Genomic DNA, 18099 nt, shown 5'->3' on the forward strand with positions numbered 1-18099 from the left:
CTGCTAGGAAGAAAAGTGTGCAATGTAATTACTGTCACAGGTTCGGTCACATGAAGAAAGATTGCCGACAGAGGATTGCTTCTGAACAGAAGAAACAGGGAGGGCCACATCAGACAACAAATGTTGCAGAACATTCCGAGCAGACAGAGTCTGCCTTTTACGCCTTTATGGCTAAAAGGTCTTCAGAACATGTTCCTTCCTCTGCATGGTACATTGATTCTGGTGCATCACGCCACTTCTCTCACAGGCGTGACTGGTTCATTGACTTCTCACCTTTCAGTGATTCCGTGGTATTTGGTGGAGGTGAAAAGTACACTGTAGCTGGCAGGGGTACAGTTCAAATTCAGTCTGGTGGACGCACGCTCATATTTCTGAATGTATACTATGTTCAAGGTATGGAGATTAATCTGCTATCTGTCAGCCAGATTATGAGGAATTCTCCTCAGCTCGATGTTTTGTTCAGTGCACACAAGTGCTCCATCATTGACAGGGAGACCAGTCTAACAGTTGCTGTTGGCCTAGAGGACCATGGTCTATACAGGCTACTTGACACCGGTGACTCTCCAGAAGTGGCTCTAGCAGCACGTGTCTCTCCCATCAGCACTCTATGGCATCAGCGATATGGGCATCTAAATATGCAGTATCTCTCTCAGCTCTCTCGGGAGGGACTTGTGTCAGGATTACCTGATATTCAGACTCAGCAGTCGGAGGTATGCAGCGCCTGTCAAGCGGGAAAGCAACATCGGTCTTCATTCAAAAGTGGAGAATCTTGGCGCGCATCTAAGGTACTTCAGTTACTTCATGCTGACATTTGTGGTCCTATGAATACAGCTTCTATCACTGCTTGCAAATATTTTTTACTTATTGTAGATGACTTCAGTAGAAAGATGTGGGTGTATTTTTTAAAAAATAAATTTGACACTCTTAGTACCTTTCAGAAGTTTAAAACCTTAGTTGAAAAAGAATCTGGGTGTAATATCATGACCCTTAGAACCGACAATGGGGGGGAATTTTGTTCCTCAGCTTTTGCCAACTTCTGTGATATTCATGGCATCAAACGTCAATTAACCACACCTTACACTCCCCAGCAGAACAGTGTTGTCGAGCGTCGCAACCGCACGGTTGTTGAAATGGCTCGTTCCATGTTACAACACAGGAGTGTTCCAAACAAATTTTGGGCTGAAGCAGTATTTACTGCTGTTTACCTTCTTAACCGATCACCTACTCAGGCTGTTAAAGGGAAGACTCCTGAAGAAGTTTGGTCTGGTCGTAAGCCTAAGATCAATCACCTCAAAGTTTTTGGCTCAGTTGCATATGTTTGGATTCCACCTGCTAAGCGCTCTAAGTTGGATTCCAAAAGCCAGAAACTCATGATGACAGGTTACAATGATCATCACAAGGCCTATAGGCTGATAGATATAGCCACTGGTCGTCTTAGTTTCAGTCGAGATGTAGTATTTGATGAAGACAGAGGATTCTTTCAGTCTTCTTCTTCTGAGCAGCGTTCTGAGGATCAGCCTCACAGTGTTCTTCTTCCGGTTGGTTCACCTGATGGGAGGGATGATGCAGCATCAGTATTTGATAATACTCTATCTGAGCTTCCTCCAGAAAATAACCCTCCCCTTGCTACCCCTATTGCTCTTGAGTCTTCTCCACCTCCTCCTGATATTGGTTCTTCTACTCTTCGGCCTAAATGGTGGGCTAAAACCATTGGTGATCTCCGGGATGATGAGCTGCTTGAAGGTAGAACTTCTAGACATAAGAACAGACAACAGTCTACAGTCAATTTCGCTCTTATGGCTAACTTACACAGTATTTTTGAGCCTCAAACCTATTCAGAGGCTAAGGGTACATCTGAGTGGGAACAGGCTATGGAAGCCGAATTCCAGAGTCTTCAGAAGAATCGCACCTGGACACTTTCTGATCTTCCTGCCGAAAAAAATCCCATAGGCTGCAAATGGGTGTATAAAGTGAAATACAAAGCTGATGGAACCATAGACAAGTATAAAGCTCGCCTTGTGGCTCGAGGGTTCTCACAGAAGGAAGGCATCTACTATGAGGAGACTTTTGCTTCTACAGCCAAGATGAGTACCATAAGGCTTGTCCTTGCTCTAGCAGCTCAGTTCAATTGGAAAGTTCATCAGATGGATGTAAAGAGTGCTTTCCTAAATGGTGATCTCCAAGAAGAAGTCTACATGACGCAGCCTCCAGGATTCAAGATTGCTGGTCAAGAACAGAAAGTGTGTCGGTTAGCTAAAGCAATCTATGGATTGAAACAAGCTCCTTGGGCTTGGTACATGAAAATTGATCAGTACCTGACAGATCAGGGTTTTCAGCGGAGTCCATCTGATGCAAACCTATATATCAAGCATACTGGTGGTGATATCTTGTTTGTGGTTGTCTATGTGGATGACCTTATCATTACTGGCAGCTCTGCACATTTGATCCATGGGATCAAACAAGATCTATTCAGAACTTTTGAGATGACAGACTTGGGACTTCTTCATTACTGCCTGGGGGTTGAAGTTTGGCAGACTGAAAATCAGATCTTTCTCTCTCAGTCCAAGTATGCCAAAAATCTTGTGGAAAGGTTCAGAATGCAGGATTGCAAACCGGCCACGACTCCTATGGAACCAGGGCTCAAACTTTCAGCACAGTCACCCTCTCCCCTTGTGGATGAAACTTTATACAGGCAATTAGTGGGCAGTCTCATCTATCTTACTGCTACTAGACCTGACATCAGTTTTGCAGTAAGCTACATTTCCCGCTTCATGTCAGCTCCTAAAGCTGATCATTGGATAGCAGCAAAGCGGGTGCTACGATATGTGCGTGGTACTTCTGATTATGGCCTCTTATATACTCGCAGTTCAAATCCTATTCTCAGTGGCTACACTGACTCTGACTGGGCCGGTTCGGTTGATGACCGTAAATCTACAGCTGGGTATGTGTTTAGTCTAGGATCTGGTGCTGTTACTTGGACTAGTAAGAAGCAACAGGCAGTGGCTCTCTCCTCAACAGAAGCTGAGTATCGGGGAGCAGTTAAGGCATCCTGTGAGGCAGTTTGGCTTCGACGTATGCTTGCAGATATGCATGTTTTCCAGACAGGGCCTACTCCTTTGTTCTGTGATAATCAAGGAGTGCTCAAACTTGCCAAGAATCCAGTCTTTCATGAACGAACAAAGCATGTGGAAACTCATTGCCACTACATTCGCCAACTGGTTGAAGACGGCTCAGTTCAGTTGCAATATGTTCCCACAACAGAGCAGCCCGCCGACATTTTCACCAAGCCTCTTGGTCCTGATAAATTTGTAAAATTCCGAGGGTCTATTGGTGTTGTAAATAGATTGAGCATTAAGGGAGGGTATTAGAATATTTCTATTTAGTATTTAATGCTCATTCTTTTAGCTGTTGCTATTTTTATTCTTTTAGCAGTTTCTTAAGATGAAACTGATTGTTTCCATATTCTACATAGAAACCTGATGTTTCTATTATTGTAAATATCTCTGTATTATCATTGAGCTGTTTGCTCATTCCTAATTAATTCATTCAATATTCTTTTATAAAGGGCCTCTAGAGTCCGAAAACAATGCTCTAAGCTATGGGGCCACTGACCTACTACAAGTCTACATATCAATGTTCAACAACATGATCACTCCTCATCATGATCAAACTCATCACCACTACTAGACAAGGGATCATCAACATGAGCTACATAAATAATATGGCTCAAAGTTTGAGGACTCCTAAAACTCATCTACAATTTTAGTAGTAGTAGTAGTAGCAAAAATAGACATCAAAACTACAAATCACTGATAAACATGGTCACTCATGAAACTCATCATTGATTCAACGCTATTAGAAATGGGATCATCAACAAGAGATACATAAACAACATCTAGCTCAAAGTCTTTAGACTTGGATTTCTCAACCTTATAACATGATAGAAATTGAAAAAGTTTAACATACCTAACCAATGATTTTGGTTTGAGTGAAGGGTTCACCTCCTCAACCTTATAATGTGGTAGAAAAGAATTAGCATGATTAGTCAGTTATTTTCCTTTGAGTGAAGGGTACATTCTTGTTAAGGCCATGGTAGAGGAGTTCAACAATCAATACCACCAACATCAACAAAGTTCAACAATCAATGCCACCAACATCAAGGTTCTTAAAGGATTGCATGCTCTTGATCAAATGCCAATCTCATACCCTCACGCATGATAGAATCAAATGGAAACATTGCAAACCCCCAAACCATGAAATCCTGAAAACCATTAAGTCTGTTGAATTTTGAGTGAAATCTAAAATTTTAGTTTCTCCATATGAAATCGAATGAGGTTGAGACCACTCTCAAACATCCTAAGTCATTTCATGGTAAGGTTAAAAATTCAAGTAAAAGGATGAAAATGAAAAATAAAAGAAATGCCACTTTTACTTTAAGAATTTAACATTACCATTAATTGCCAACATTGCTAGGGTTGAGATGCGTCAGCTAAATGAGAGGGTAGGCATGCTTTTCTTGGAGGAAAACAACCCCAAATTTCCCTCAAAATAGTTTCAAAACTCACAACACTGCATTATGTGGGGTCTGTTGCTGGCCTGACAATAAACCAATCGGTTTATGATAGAACTGACTGGTTTGACCATAAATCGATTGGTTTTTTCATAAACCGGCTGGTTTGGTCTGACTTTTGTGATTTTTGGGCGAAGTCAGCCCTTAAACTGGGTTTTTTGCTCGGTTCGACCCGGTTTCCTAATGAAGTGGCAGGTTTGACCGGTTTCTGGTTGATGCCGACTGATTTTTAAAACTATGATTATGAGACATAAGTCTTTCATCATAAATCACATTAGACCAACAAGGGTCAATCCTGGATCATACTAGATGATTGTCCACACATCAATGTAATAGCCACACATCTCTATCATAGAGGAAATGTCACATATCACTGTCAAGGAGGCATTGTCAAAAAGACACTGTCACAACATCATTGTCAAAGAGACACTATAACAACCATACAAGGTCACTGTCACATCACTGCCATTCAAGGTCACTACCATATCACTATTATATAGGGTTACTACCAACCATCATTCAACTAGTTTACTGTCATATATCAAGGTTTGCTGCCATGTCAAGATTACTGCCATATAACAAAGTAATTGCTATACTGCCATACACGGTCATTATTATGTCTCCAAGCCACCATCATATAAATTACAGTCATGTCATATAAATTGCTGTCATATCAAATTTCATTGTCATACAAAGGTTACTGTCAAATGATATTATCACTGTCAACACATGTCATAGCCATACAACATACTGGCTTATATGATGAGGTCACTTCTCATGTTTCTCGGTCACATAATTAGTTATGTTATTACTGTTATATGGGTCCCGGTCTCATTGTAATATGTATATAGTTCATTGCCCATACATCACGTTGCGAGCCACAAGAGCTACAAGGTACAAGTCATAATATAGATGCAAGCCATAACATAAATCATATGAACCATAACCTAAGGTATCCGAACCATAACATAAAGTGTGTGAACCTCAAAATAGATGCGAGCCATACCAAGAATATGATGCAAACCACAACACTTCATATGCGAGCCACAAGCCATATAGTGCTAACCACTATGAGGATGTGAGCCATACTGTATAGAATGCAGACCACTTGTATAGAGTGGGAGCTACTCAAAAATAAATGCGAGACTGTAGAAATGAGCCATAAAGACCAAGGTATAGAAATATATGTGATGCGTAGAGTATAGCGATACAAAATATAGAGATGCCATGATGTCATTGTAATGCGATGTCACAAAGAAAAACGAGCAACAATAATGCGATACCACAGAGCCAATGAGAATGTGAGTCACTCTTATAGCGAGCCATTGTAGAATGCAAGCCACTGTAAAAGAGATATGGTTCACTAGCCATAGGTATATAAAAAATGCAAGCCACAGGTGATACAAATCGGACCTCTGTAATGTGATGCCACAAGGAATACAAATCGAATCTCTATAATGGATGCCACATGGAATACCAATCGGACCAGCCAGAGCTATATGAGCGAGCTACTGTAATTGGGAGCGAATCACCGAGATTTGATACGAGCCTCAAATAGAAAAATACGAACCATAGAACAATAGAGATGAGATATCCGAGTTCGCTTTTGGAGATGGAGTGATCCTTCATTTATATCCTTTCATGTGGTCCAAAAATAGATGTCTTCAAAGTTAGAGACTTGGAGGAAAATTCTTTTAAATTCAAATTTGCTTATAACAATATCAAATATATTTTTCACGTGCCTTAAAGATTGGTTGCCCATATTGATTTGATGATGGGTTGCCCCAAATAATTTTGTTACATTAATTAATAATAATATTACTTTACCTAATTTTCGAATTTTCTCTTTTGGGGCAAGATGGGCTTCATTTGGGGTCTTTGGGAAATTCATCCTATAGTTGCCCCAACTTTCAACATTGAGGAGGCATTCATAAGGGTGAATCCAGAGATAGAGCACTCACACATCTTTGGTTTTCCATTATACATCCATGGTCCTATAGAGAAGAGATTGAAGCTAGAGCCTTAAAGAGAGAAGGGTATATTTGTTGGGTACAACACGACCTCAAAGGCTTACAGGATTTTCATATCAACATAGAGGAAGACCATTGTTAATAGGGGTGTTAGGTTCGAGGAAATTTGGCATTCAAGAAGTCTCATGAGTTTCCATTAGCAGGGATAGAGGTTGAGGAGCAAGAGGATTTGAAGGTAGAGAAGCATGCAGAGGTTTCCAATTCAAGGAGTCAACCTTCAGGTGGGGTGGAGCTGGTAGCTTCTTTGAGTGTTGTCAGGAGATCCTGGTGGTTTGAGTAGACATTGAGGGATGCTTAGGAGCATGTGGAAGCTCCTAGGAGCACATTTAGGGAGAGCATGCCTCCAAAGAAGTTTTTGAACTATATGGCACTGACAAGTAGAGTCCTTAAAGAGGCAGCAGACCAAGAGGCTCGAAGGAAAGCCATGATAAATGATGATGCATGGGACATTGTGCCAAGACTGGGGGGACAACTAGTTCTAGTTGGCTCTTCAGAAAGTAACTTCTCTTGCTAAGAGGGAGTGTTGATGTTAGTAGCTTAGTCATATACTTCTACACAAGCTTAAGTGTCTAGGCATGCAAAAGTTGTCTAATAGACCCTTAACCTTACAACTTGCTTTAGTTATTAAAGTAATCACTTTTATAAAGAGAGTTAATCCAATGAAATGCAAAAGTTATTTGCATTAGTGAATTAGATGAATCTCAACCATTGATCTTAAGTGATGAGATCTAATTTCAATTGTCAATCTTTTTGGAGATTAGGGTTGTGGATTCAGTCAATTCCTCAAACTTATAAAAGGAAGGATAGGCTAAGGGAGAAGACACAAGGCATCCTGAGTGCAAGTCATAGTGAGAGTGATATCTCAGTGATTTGGTGAAGGATTTCCATTCAAGTGTGCAGGTTTTGAGGAAGCTGCAAGGGGCAGCAAGGGAAATCCAGATCAGCGAGCAAGATTTGCAAAGTGCTTGATCAGTTCCAGGTTCTTGTTATATGTATTTTTCTTAGCAGGCCATTTTCCTAGGAAGGGAGCCCTTGTAAGTTATGAATTTAATGAATGGACTGATTTGAAGGGAAGAAATCTTGTATGCATGTGATTGTGAGATTGGTGTTTAATTTTGCTTCTGCGGTTTATTTCATTTGTGTTAAAATCTCAGCCGTGTTATTATTCAATCAATTTAATCTGCTAGGAAGTAATTAACTAGATGCTGGGGTTATAAATTAACAGTTAGCAAGTTACTCCTTAGAGAAGACAGTAGTTGGGGACTAACTCCTAAGCGGTGAACTTAGTCAATATCTTTAACTAAGCCATTTTAGAAAAAGAGGTGCCTAGAAGGTGTCTAAGTATGAGCATGCATAGTGGCGGTAGCTTTGGTGTGCATCAGTTGTGTTATGGACACACTTATATTTTGGTTGCACACACCCAAATGTTAACCCAAGTGCACAACCTTAGGCACAGTTACACAACTTATTTTGGATATGAAGAGATGGGCGGGATGCGACTTGGATTGAACTAGGGTTGCTGTTTGGTGTTTGTGATGGTTGATAGGAGTGTTGTAAGAGCTTTATGTCAGTTTAGTGTTTGTGATGGTTGATAAATAGACAGGAGTGTTGTAAAAGCTTCATGTCGTTTATATTCATATCATTGTTGTACATATTTATTTCTTTAATAAGAATTCATAGTTGATATTCTGCTCAATTCTTCTTGTCAATCATGTATGCTGCTTCATTTCTGTGTATGTGAAACTATTTACATCTCAGCTGTTGCTGTGGATGCACTATCTCCTCTAAGCGCACGAGTTTTGGATCATGGTATGAAAAACATCACAATCCAAATAACTAGTGAGCAGATATAGAGCTGAATCAGAATATCATAATTCTCAAGAGTTTCCCTTGCCAAAATGCATCTCAATTTTATTCATCGTTCGAGAAATATGAGTGGCTATTTATTTTTTCGTTCAATTAGCCAATCTGTTTTTATTTCATTTTCTGTTATCAATAGAAGGAATAACAGCTAGGGCTTTCATATGCTGGCTATACCCATGGGTTTGCATGACTGACCTTGAAGGTTCTGAAAGTGAGAGTGATTGAAATTTCTGATATCTTTGTCACCTGCAGGTAATGCCCAACTGCAAAATCAATGGAGTAACTGATGTAGAACATGGCATTTTGTAGGTTTAAGTGTACTCCAAACGGCATTTTGCCTGTCGAACCATAAAGGCATTCCTGTAATAACCAAATTTGCTTGTTACAATTGGATGACTTAAATATGTCACTGACTCACTACTAATGAGTACTGTGAATAACTCATTGAGCACATCGGAAATTATCTTCTCATTTTATTGATCACAAATTTCCAGTCCATTTTATTGGTACGGTTTAGATAACATAAACACTAACATCTGTTGCACATGTGATCAACTTTCGTTTTCCATAATATATGAACGATTTTATATCAATTTCATGCATTGTTCGTCAGTGGATTCAAGAAATGGTTTCTGGCATGCTGGAAACATGTTTCCGGTTTCCAAAACTATTCCAGATGCCAAATACCCTTATGGAAATTGCTCAACCGTACCCAGAAACTGCTCAATGTTTTCCAGCAGGTTCTGGAAACATTTAGGGATGTTTTCTGAACATTTCCAGAAACTGCCGGCAGTTTCCAGCAGTTTTTCACTTTTGTTTTAGAGCTCCAAAACGAAAAAGAACAAAAAAAGAGGCCTTGCTTACCCTGAGTGAGCTACTTACCCTAACATGTGAAACATAAGTCATTTGAAGTGAAAAATGTTAAAAACTATCTTCTAAGTTCTCGGGGTTTTTAGAAGAAACAAACCAACAAAAAGAAGAGTGATACAGCAGTGTTTTTTAGGCCGACTTTTCTTTAAAAAAATTGTTCCCATTTTTGGAAATTGTTTCCTAGTGTTGCCCAATTTCCTGTGGTTTCCTCGCAGACTACCCGAAAGTTTCCAATACCTTTGAGTTTGGACCCTTGTTGTACCGGTTGCTTGAAACCCACTTCCTGCCATTTCCTGTTTCCAGATTTTATAATTGGGTATGCAGTTATTTGTAGACATGCATTTGTATCATTAGAGTTGTTGATGCATGGAAGACGGTAGAAATGATTGGAATTGTGGTATCTGTTCTGAATGACAGTATGCATAATAGAGGATTTTGCATTGTTTTCATGTCTTTGGAGAGGCCTTGACTTGTGTTGCAGACAAAAAGAATGAAAACAAGGAAGTGGCTGTAAATGATTTTCTTCCAGCAGAAGCTGCTGAAAAAGCTATCAAATATTCTATGTTAGTTTCTTCTTTCTTTTCCCCGGCCCTTTCCTGAATTTCTAATACTATCATTTCTTCAGTTCTGCGAAATTACATAAATGCTTATTGATAGATTTCCCAAATTACAAAACGATGAAATTTTATGTTGAAGAGCCTTTCTGTTCGCATAAAATTACTAAGATCGTTTTTTTTATGTATTTTTTACAGGGACCTTTATGCCTCATACATCGTGGAAAGTTTGAGGCAGTAAGGAGAATATGTTGACTTCATTTGGCACAAGACGAGATCATTCATCAACATTTTAAACAGGATTCTGTTCATCTTTATTAGACAATCTTGTATTGCATGCTCTAGCATACACAATCTAAAAGCCTATTTGAGGTATGCCTATGCTCTGTGGAGTATATATTATAGCAGATTTTCTGCAATGCCTGCATAGTAGATACTAGAAACAAATTAAGAAGTTTGAATCATACCTTTAAATATTATGACGGAACCTACATAATTTAAGAAATATTTGGATGTTTGTATGATCCTACGTATGATTCAGCTTCCGCTGCTTCTGTCAAAAACTGCATTGCAATCGTATTTGAAAGTGGTGGAGCAAGGTGGTGTTCAAGTTGAGTGGATGAGTTTGGTGAAAACAATTTATTGCAACCCTTCTGTACTTACCCTAGTTTTGGATATTCCACAAAATGCTGGCATGAAAAATTTGTTAACTAATGGTTATCTTTTCAATGGGTTGGAATACAAACGGATGAAGTGATTATAAACAAAATTATGATGTCAGGTTTGCTGAGTTGAAGTCAGTAGCTAATCCGTTATTAAAATGAGACTGTAGGTGTTACATTAGCATAGGGATCTTTCTAAATTTGGCCAGTACCCATTCTGCTTCCATTACCTCATTAGCTTAGATGTTCTTAAATGTCCTTTTACTTTCAGTTCATAATGATGCCGTATTTGTTGAGTGTGATAAGTAAGCCTTGGAAGTTGTGTTTTGCTTATTACGTATTTGAATTTTGATTTACATTTGCATTTGCTCAAGGCATCCTTCTCTATAAATATCATAAGCTGGGATTATCGATTCTTGCAAATCTTTTTCCTTTTAAAAGTAGAATTTTTGTTAATGCAAGACGGGTAAATGATAGAATTGAAGGTCACATGCTCTGAAGTTTAAATTGTAGTTATTTTGTTATGTAATATCAATTGAGTAGTATATCCAGTTTCCAAACTTGCTAATATTATACCAAATTCATCATAGCTGAAGTACAAGGTAAAGAGGGTAGTGAACTAATAACATGGATTTTTCTGGATTCTTGCAAGCCTTTTTTCCGTTTACAAATACAATTTTGTTAATGCAAGATGGGTAAAGATAGAATTGAAGTTCACATGCTCTGAAGTTTAAATTGTAGTTATTGTGTTATGTAATATCATTTGAACAGTATATCCAGCTTCTAAACTTGCCAATATTACACCAAATTCATCATAGCTGAAGCACAAGGTAAACTGGATAGTGAACTAATAACATGGAATTTTCTGATGTTTGCTATGTCCAAGACGACCTAAAACCAGAGTTCAGCCACTTTGTGGAGGGTTGATACTGCAAATCTATGTTCCTAATATATTTACTCTAAAGATTTCTTAAAGATGTCTGGGAGCATAAGAGACCCCATTATAGTAGCTGCTTATTAGAGCAAGGTCTGTTGCAAAAACCTTGGAACATACTAATACAAAGACTTTCCATTACTGCCATAGGAATAAAAATGAAGGTTCAAATAACTTGTAACTTACCAATGGGGCCTTGGTTTATTGGCGAGGTTGATGAAGTGTTGTGTTGTCCCCTTACACTTGACATCTATGCAGAAGAAGCTTGTGTTACCCTCGGCACTGTTTTGGAAGCTCTTCAAAAAACAGACTTGCAGTTTCTCAATGGGTTATGTTAGCCCCCCTTAAGTCTGCTACCTCATTCAAATAAAAAATGGAATTTTCGATTGGTATGGGAGAGCTCAAACCAAAAGAGTGGCTGCACTGACATGGCCACTTTATTCCCTGATGGAGAAACCAATTGCTCTTTGAGACAATCAGTCGGAACCTCTCACAAAGATCTTGTAGTTTCACTCTATGTAATGCAATTTTATGATCCTTAAAATGCTTCCACTTGGGATCTAGAAGTTATTGCACAGCTCACTGTTTTGACTCTGATGATTGTATTGGGTGCATTAATAATTGTTTTATCAGCAGTTCGCAAAGGTAATCTATAATTACAATGAGCCGTCTCTAGGAATGAAATACTATCGGGTGACGTTTTCACTGAACAAAGCACTGAATTCTCCAACGTTAATTCTTATTGTTTTTCACGCTGGGATTAGGCGTTGAGACATTCAGTGATTGGGGGCTGTATGAAAGTTATTAATGAAAACTCACCAACCGAAGCTGACTATGTTGTTTCGCATTCTACCTTTTCTGTATTGTACAAATGAAGGGAAAACAGAAACAGAGGATCAAGACAAGAAACCGAAACAAGACAAGAAACCGAAACAGAGTTTTTGGATCAGACTGTTTTGATTTAACAATGAGTTTCACCACGTTTCATTTCATGGGCAAATGCCTGTTTTATAGTTACATAACTAATCAACCGTTACAAACTTATTCGTTACAAGGAACTGTCTATACCTAAATTTACTAAACCGACTAAATCGTTGTCAAACTAACAAACTCCACCTTGACAACAATTTTCCCATTCATCATCTTTCCTGCAAGCCAAGAGAAGCTAAACACCACCGCAACTTTCCACTGTAACTGACTTTGTGAATATGTCTGCACAATTTTCTCGTGTATGGACCTTTTTAAGAGCTACTTTTCCGCCATCGATCACATGTCTCAGAAAATGGTACCTTACATCAATGTGCTTGGTTCTGCTATGATACGCAGGGTTTGTAGCCAAGTGAATAGCGCTTTGACTGTCACAAAGTACATTCACTTTCTCTTGCGTCCTTCCAATCTCATCAAGCAAACCCTTTAACCAGATTGCTTCTTTACTGGCATCTGAAGCAGCTATATATTCAGCTTCGGTAGTGGACAACGCAACTGTTTCTTGAAGCTTTGACATCCAACTAATTGCTCCACCTGCAAGAGTAAAGACATAACCTGTAGTAGATCTTCTTTTGTCCAAATCACCTGCATAGTCAGCATCTACATATCCGCAAACTGATCCTTCACTACCATTAAAGACGATGCAATGGTCACTTGTGCTTCTTAGATATCGAAGCACCCATTTCACTGCTTGCCAATGTTCTTTACCTGGATTTGCCATGAACCTGCTGACAAGCCAACTGCATGTGAAATGTCAGGTCTTGTAGATACCATCGCATACATTAAGTTGCCTACAACGTTTGCATATGGTACATGAGACATACACTGCTTTTCTTCATCAGCTCTAGGACTCAAAACCGAAGAAAGCTTAAAATGGGAAGCTAAAGGAACATTAACAGGTTTCACATTATTCATAGAGAACTTTTCAAGTACCTTCTCCACATACTTCTGCTGTGACAACCAAAGCTTACCATTTTTCCTGTCTCTGTGTATCTCCATGCCCAAGATATGTTTTGCTGCTTCAAGATCCTTCATATCAAACGTCCTAGAGAGTTGAGCCTTTAACCTGTTGATCTCTTCCATGCTTTTGCTTGCAATAAGCATATCGTCAACATACAAAGCTAAGATAATGAACATGTCATTGAAACTTTTGAAGTACACACAATGATCATACTCACTTCTTATAAAGTTCTGGCTCACCATGAAGGAATCAAACTTCTTGTACCATTGTCAGGGAGACTGCCTCAGACCATACAATGATTTCCTGAGCTTGCAAACTAATCTTCTGCTGCAACCTCGTACAAAACCTTCTGGTTGTTCCATATATATCTCTTCGTTCAAATCACCATGTAGAAACGCTGTTTTAACATCTAACTGTTCTAACTCAAGATTAAGCAACGCAGTTAGTGCCAACACAGTACGTATAGAAACAAGTTTTACAACTGGAGAAAAAATATCATGAAAGTCTATACCTTCAACCTGAGAATACCCTTTCGCTACCAGTCGCGCCTTATACCTTTCAATACTACCATCAACTTTCCGTTTCAGCTTGAAGACCCATTTACATCCAACAACACTTCTCCCTTCAGGAAGCTCTACAAGATCCCAGGTATTGTTTTTGGCTAAGGAGTTCATTTCTTCTTCCATAGCCATTTTCCATTTCTCGCTATTTGTATCATCTACTGCTTCCTGATAACACGAAGGTTCTCCATCTTCAGTAACCAAAGCAACAGATGAAGCAAAATCTTCATACCTTTTGGGAGTTTTCCTTTCCCTTGTAGACCTTCTCAGAGCGACTGGTTGTTGAACTGGTTCAGAAGCTTCAACGGCTTCCTTTGTGTCTTCAACACCTTTGTCTCCAAAAGTCTCTCCTTCCTTTCGACTGTCACCGAAAGATCTAGCCTCCAACTAAACTCGTTGACTCGGCGATACCTGTTCCTGTTCAATTCTTTCAACATTTGATTTTAACAAAGAGGATTCATCAAATGTTACATCTCTACTAATGACTATCTTCCGCAATGTAGGATCCCACAACCTATATCCTTTCACTGCATAGTCATGCCCAACAAAGACATAACATTTTGACTTTGGATCTAATTTTGAACGCTGATTTTTCAGAATAAGAGAATAAGCATCACAGCCAAATATTCTCAAATGAGAATAGTCACAAGACTGACCTGTCCAAACTTCTTCAGGAATTTTACAATCAATTGCTACTGAAGGTGATCTGTTAACTAAATAACAAGTAGTAGATACTGCTTCTGCCCACAACTCCTTTTGCAAGTTAGCATTGCTGATCATGTTTCTGGCTCTTTCCATAAGAGTCCGATTCATACGCTCAGCAACACCATTTTGCTGAGGAGTATAAACAACAGTTTTGTGTCTAACAATGCCCTCATCCTTACAGTATTGTTCAAATTCAACAGAAGTGAACTCACCACCATTGTCAGTTCTTAGACATTTAATAGATTTGCCTGTTCTTTTCTCTACCATTACTTTAAATTGTTTAAAGACATTGAATACATCAGCTTTTCTTTTTAGCATATAGACCCAAACTCTACGAGATTAATCATCAATGAACGTTAAAAAATACAATGCACCTCCATATGACATAACAGGGGAAGGCCCCCACAGATCAGAATGAATGTAGTCTAAAACATCTTTACTATTATGATTGCCAACTTTAAATCTCTGTTTACACTGTTTTCCATACACACAATGTTTACAGAAATCTAAATTCAAGGATTTCAGACCGGGAAGAGATTTACGTTTCATCAGTATGTGAAGACCTTTCTCGCTCATATGACCCAAACGCTGATGCCACAGACGAGTACCTGCTTCTTCCTTTTCTGACGCAACCGCTGCTTCACCGACCTGAGTACTTCCTTTTAACCTGTAAAGATTTCTGACCTTTTCTGCCTTCATAACCACAAGGGCACCTTTGAAGACTTTCAAGATGCCATCCTGACCTGTAAACTTATAACCATCTGAATCCAACACTCCCAAAGAGATTAAATTTTTCTTCAAATCAGGTACATGTCTAACACTAGTTAATGTTCTAACTGTGTTATCATACATCTTAATCCTGATATCTCCCATCCCAACAGTCTGACATGACATATTGTTACCCATAAACATAGAACTACCATTTACATTTTCATACGAAGTAAACCAATTTCTATATGGGCACATATGATGCGAAGCACCATAGTTTAACAGCCTGCTATCAAAACTCTGAGAGACATTACATTCAGGTGAAGTTTCATCTATCATACACAATTCTTCAGCAGATAAAACTTCGTCTACCATACCTGAATCAGCCTGATTCGCTTCGTTCTTCAGGTTTTCGGATTCCTTCCGTTTCCAACAGTCCTTCTTCAAGTGTCCAACTTTACCGCAGTTCCAACATTTTGCATTACACTTCTTGCCCTTCGATTTCGACCTGGAAGACCCCCTTGGTTTGTCTCCTCTTTCCTTTGAGCGTCCTCTAGCGACCATGGCTTCTGATGCAGTTGTATCAGTGCTGGATTTCCTTCGTACTTCTTCAGACAGAAGAGCTCCTACGACTGATTCAAACTTCAAAGAATCAGCAGAGCTGAAGCTGATTGAGGTTACGAAGTGATCCCATGATTCAGGCAGAGAACACAACAAGGTTATGGTTTTATCTTCTTCCTGTATTTTGACTTCCATATCTGTTAATTGACAAATTAGTGTATTAAAAACATTCAAATGCTCTGCAACGCTTGAACCTTCTTTCATTCGAAGACTGTATCACTGTCGTTTCAGATAAATTCTGTTGGTTAATGATTTTGTCATATAAAGGTTTTCAAGTTTTTCCCACAAACCTGACGCCGTAGTCTCTTCAACAATGTTGAAGAGAACTTCATCCGCTAGACATAACCGGATGGTACTGAGAGCTCGGGCATCCAAGTCCTCCCAGTCTGAAGTAGTCATGGTTGTAGGTTTCTTAGTAACCCCATCCAATGCCTTGTGCAACCCTTGTTGCACAAGCAGATCCTTAACCTTCAGTTTCCAAAGAGCAAAATTGCTCTTTCCGGTGAATTTCTCCACCTCGAATCTTGCATTTGACATCTTGGCCATTTTTCCTCCTTCCTAGGGTTTCAGTCTTTCTAGGGTTTTTGCTTATTAAAAAAAAAAAATCTTAGCCTCTGGTGATTTAAACACACAATAAAACCCTTCCTGAACCCTTTCTTTTCCTCCAACTTGTATAAAAAACCACCACTTTAAAAAAAAAAAAAACTTGATCTGATTTCAATATTTCAATCTGCTGTTTTGTTTCAAAACAAAAAATCTGCTGAAAATAAAAAACCGTTCTGGAAATTTTAATAAATACCCGGGTTCAACAGGCAGCAGCAGCTTGATGGGGTTGCACACAGGCAAGTCACTCTTGCATGCGCAGATCTGGCAGCACTTCTGGCTGCAACTGTGGCAGCAAACACGCCTCCTCCTCGACCAACGAACACTCACCACTCAGATAGCAAATAAACGCAGGTCTAGCGCTGGTTCAGGCAACACGCAGAACTGGTTCAGGCAACATGCAGTTCTGCATCAGCTACGTCAGGCACACACACGTTCGCAGCAGAGGGTTTTTTTTTTGTTTCACCAGCAAGTCTTGCACTTCTGCATTCCACGTCCGCAGCAGAGGTTTTTCACTTGCAGCAGCGTCTTTCACTTCTCCAGGCAGCAGCGTCTTTCACTTCTCCAGGCAGCAAGGTTTTTCACTTGCAGCAGCGTCTTTCACTTCTCCAGGCAGCAGCGTCTTTCACTTCTCCAGGCAGCAGCTACGTCAGGCTCCCACAGCAGACTTGATTACACACGCTGGCTCTGATACCACTTATTGTACAAATGAAGGGAAAACAGAAACAGAGGATCAAGACAAGAAACCGAAACAAGACAAGAAACCGAAACTGAATTTTTGGATCGGACTGTTTTGATTTAACAATGAGTTTCACCACATTTCATTTCATGGGCAAATGCCTGTTTTATAGTTACATAACTAATTAACCGTTACAAACTTATTCGTTACAAGGAACTGTCTATACCTAAATTTACTAAACCGACTAAATCATTGTCAAACTAACATTCTGATCTCTATAATGAGGGGTATCCAAGTACACCCTTCGATCTGAAACATTTGTCCACATATCCTAAGTTTCTTCCCAAAGAAGGGTTAAATAGAAGAAATGATCTTTTGGAGCCATGAACTCTCAATAAAAACAATACACACAAGGATGTAGGGAATGCTAACGCTAAATAGTAAAAAATATAATGACTCTAATAATGAAAGGGACAAGAGAGAAGCCCTGCACTAAACTGTGTTAGGCATTATTAGATGACAACCCTACGATGCATCCTGAACCAGGGATATGTGAGTCTTCCCCATTAAACTTTTAAGAAACCTTGAACTCTAGTGAGCGGCAAGGATTATTGAATGACCACCCAATTTGATCCTCCCTAACTAATGCCCCTTGGTTTGTTAAATAATTCACTTCGTTATTATTGTGTGAGGCAAATAAATGGAAGTTCAAAATTATTTTATATTAATTTACATCTTGAATTTACCTTTGAGGGCCAAATGTGTTTTGCATCAACCTCATTATTCATAATA

At 39.2% G+C, this 18099-nt stretch overlaps 1 protein-coding gene across 1 annotated transcript in view; it reads left to right on the forward strand.

Moving 5' to 3' along the window:
* Window positions 1–10502, forward strand: part of LOC149248001 (soluble inorganic pyrophosphatase-like) — a 99894-nt gene extending 89392 nt beyond the window's left edge. Inside the window, exons 8-9 of the mRNA XM_089458327.1 lie at window positions 9815–9896; window positions 10086–10502. Coding sequence (XP_089314453.1) covers window positions 9815–9896; window positions 10086–10128 — 125 coding nt within the window. The 3' untranslated portion in view covers window positions 10129–10502. The remainder of the gene's footprint in view (window positions 1–9814; window positions 9897–10085) is intronic.
* Window positions 10503–18099: the final 7597 nt, after the last annotated feature.

This window comes from Pinus tabuliformis, chromosome 7 (assembly GCF_031772625.1).
Source record: "Pinus tabuliformis cultivar Carrire ecotype Pingquan chromosome 7, CPIR1, whole genome shotgun sequence".
NCBI lineage: Eukaryota > Viridiplantae > Streptophyta > Pinopsida > Pinales > Pinaceae > Pinus > Pinus tabuliformis.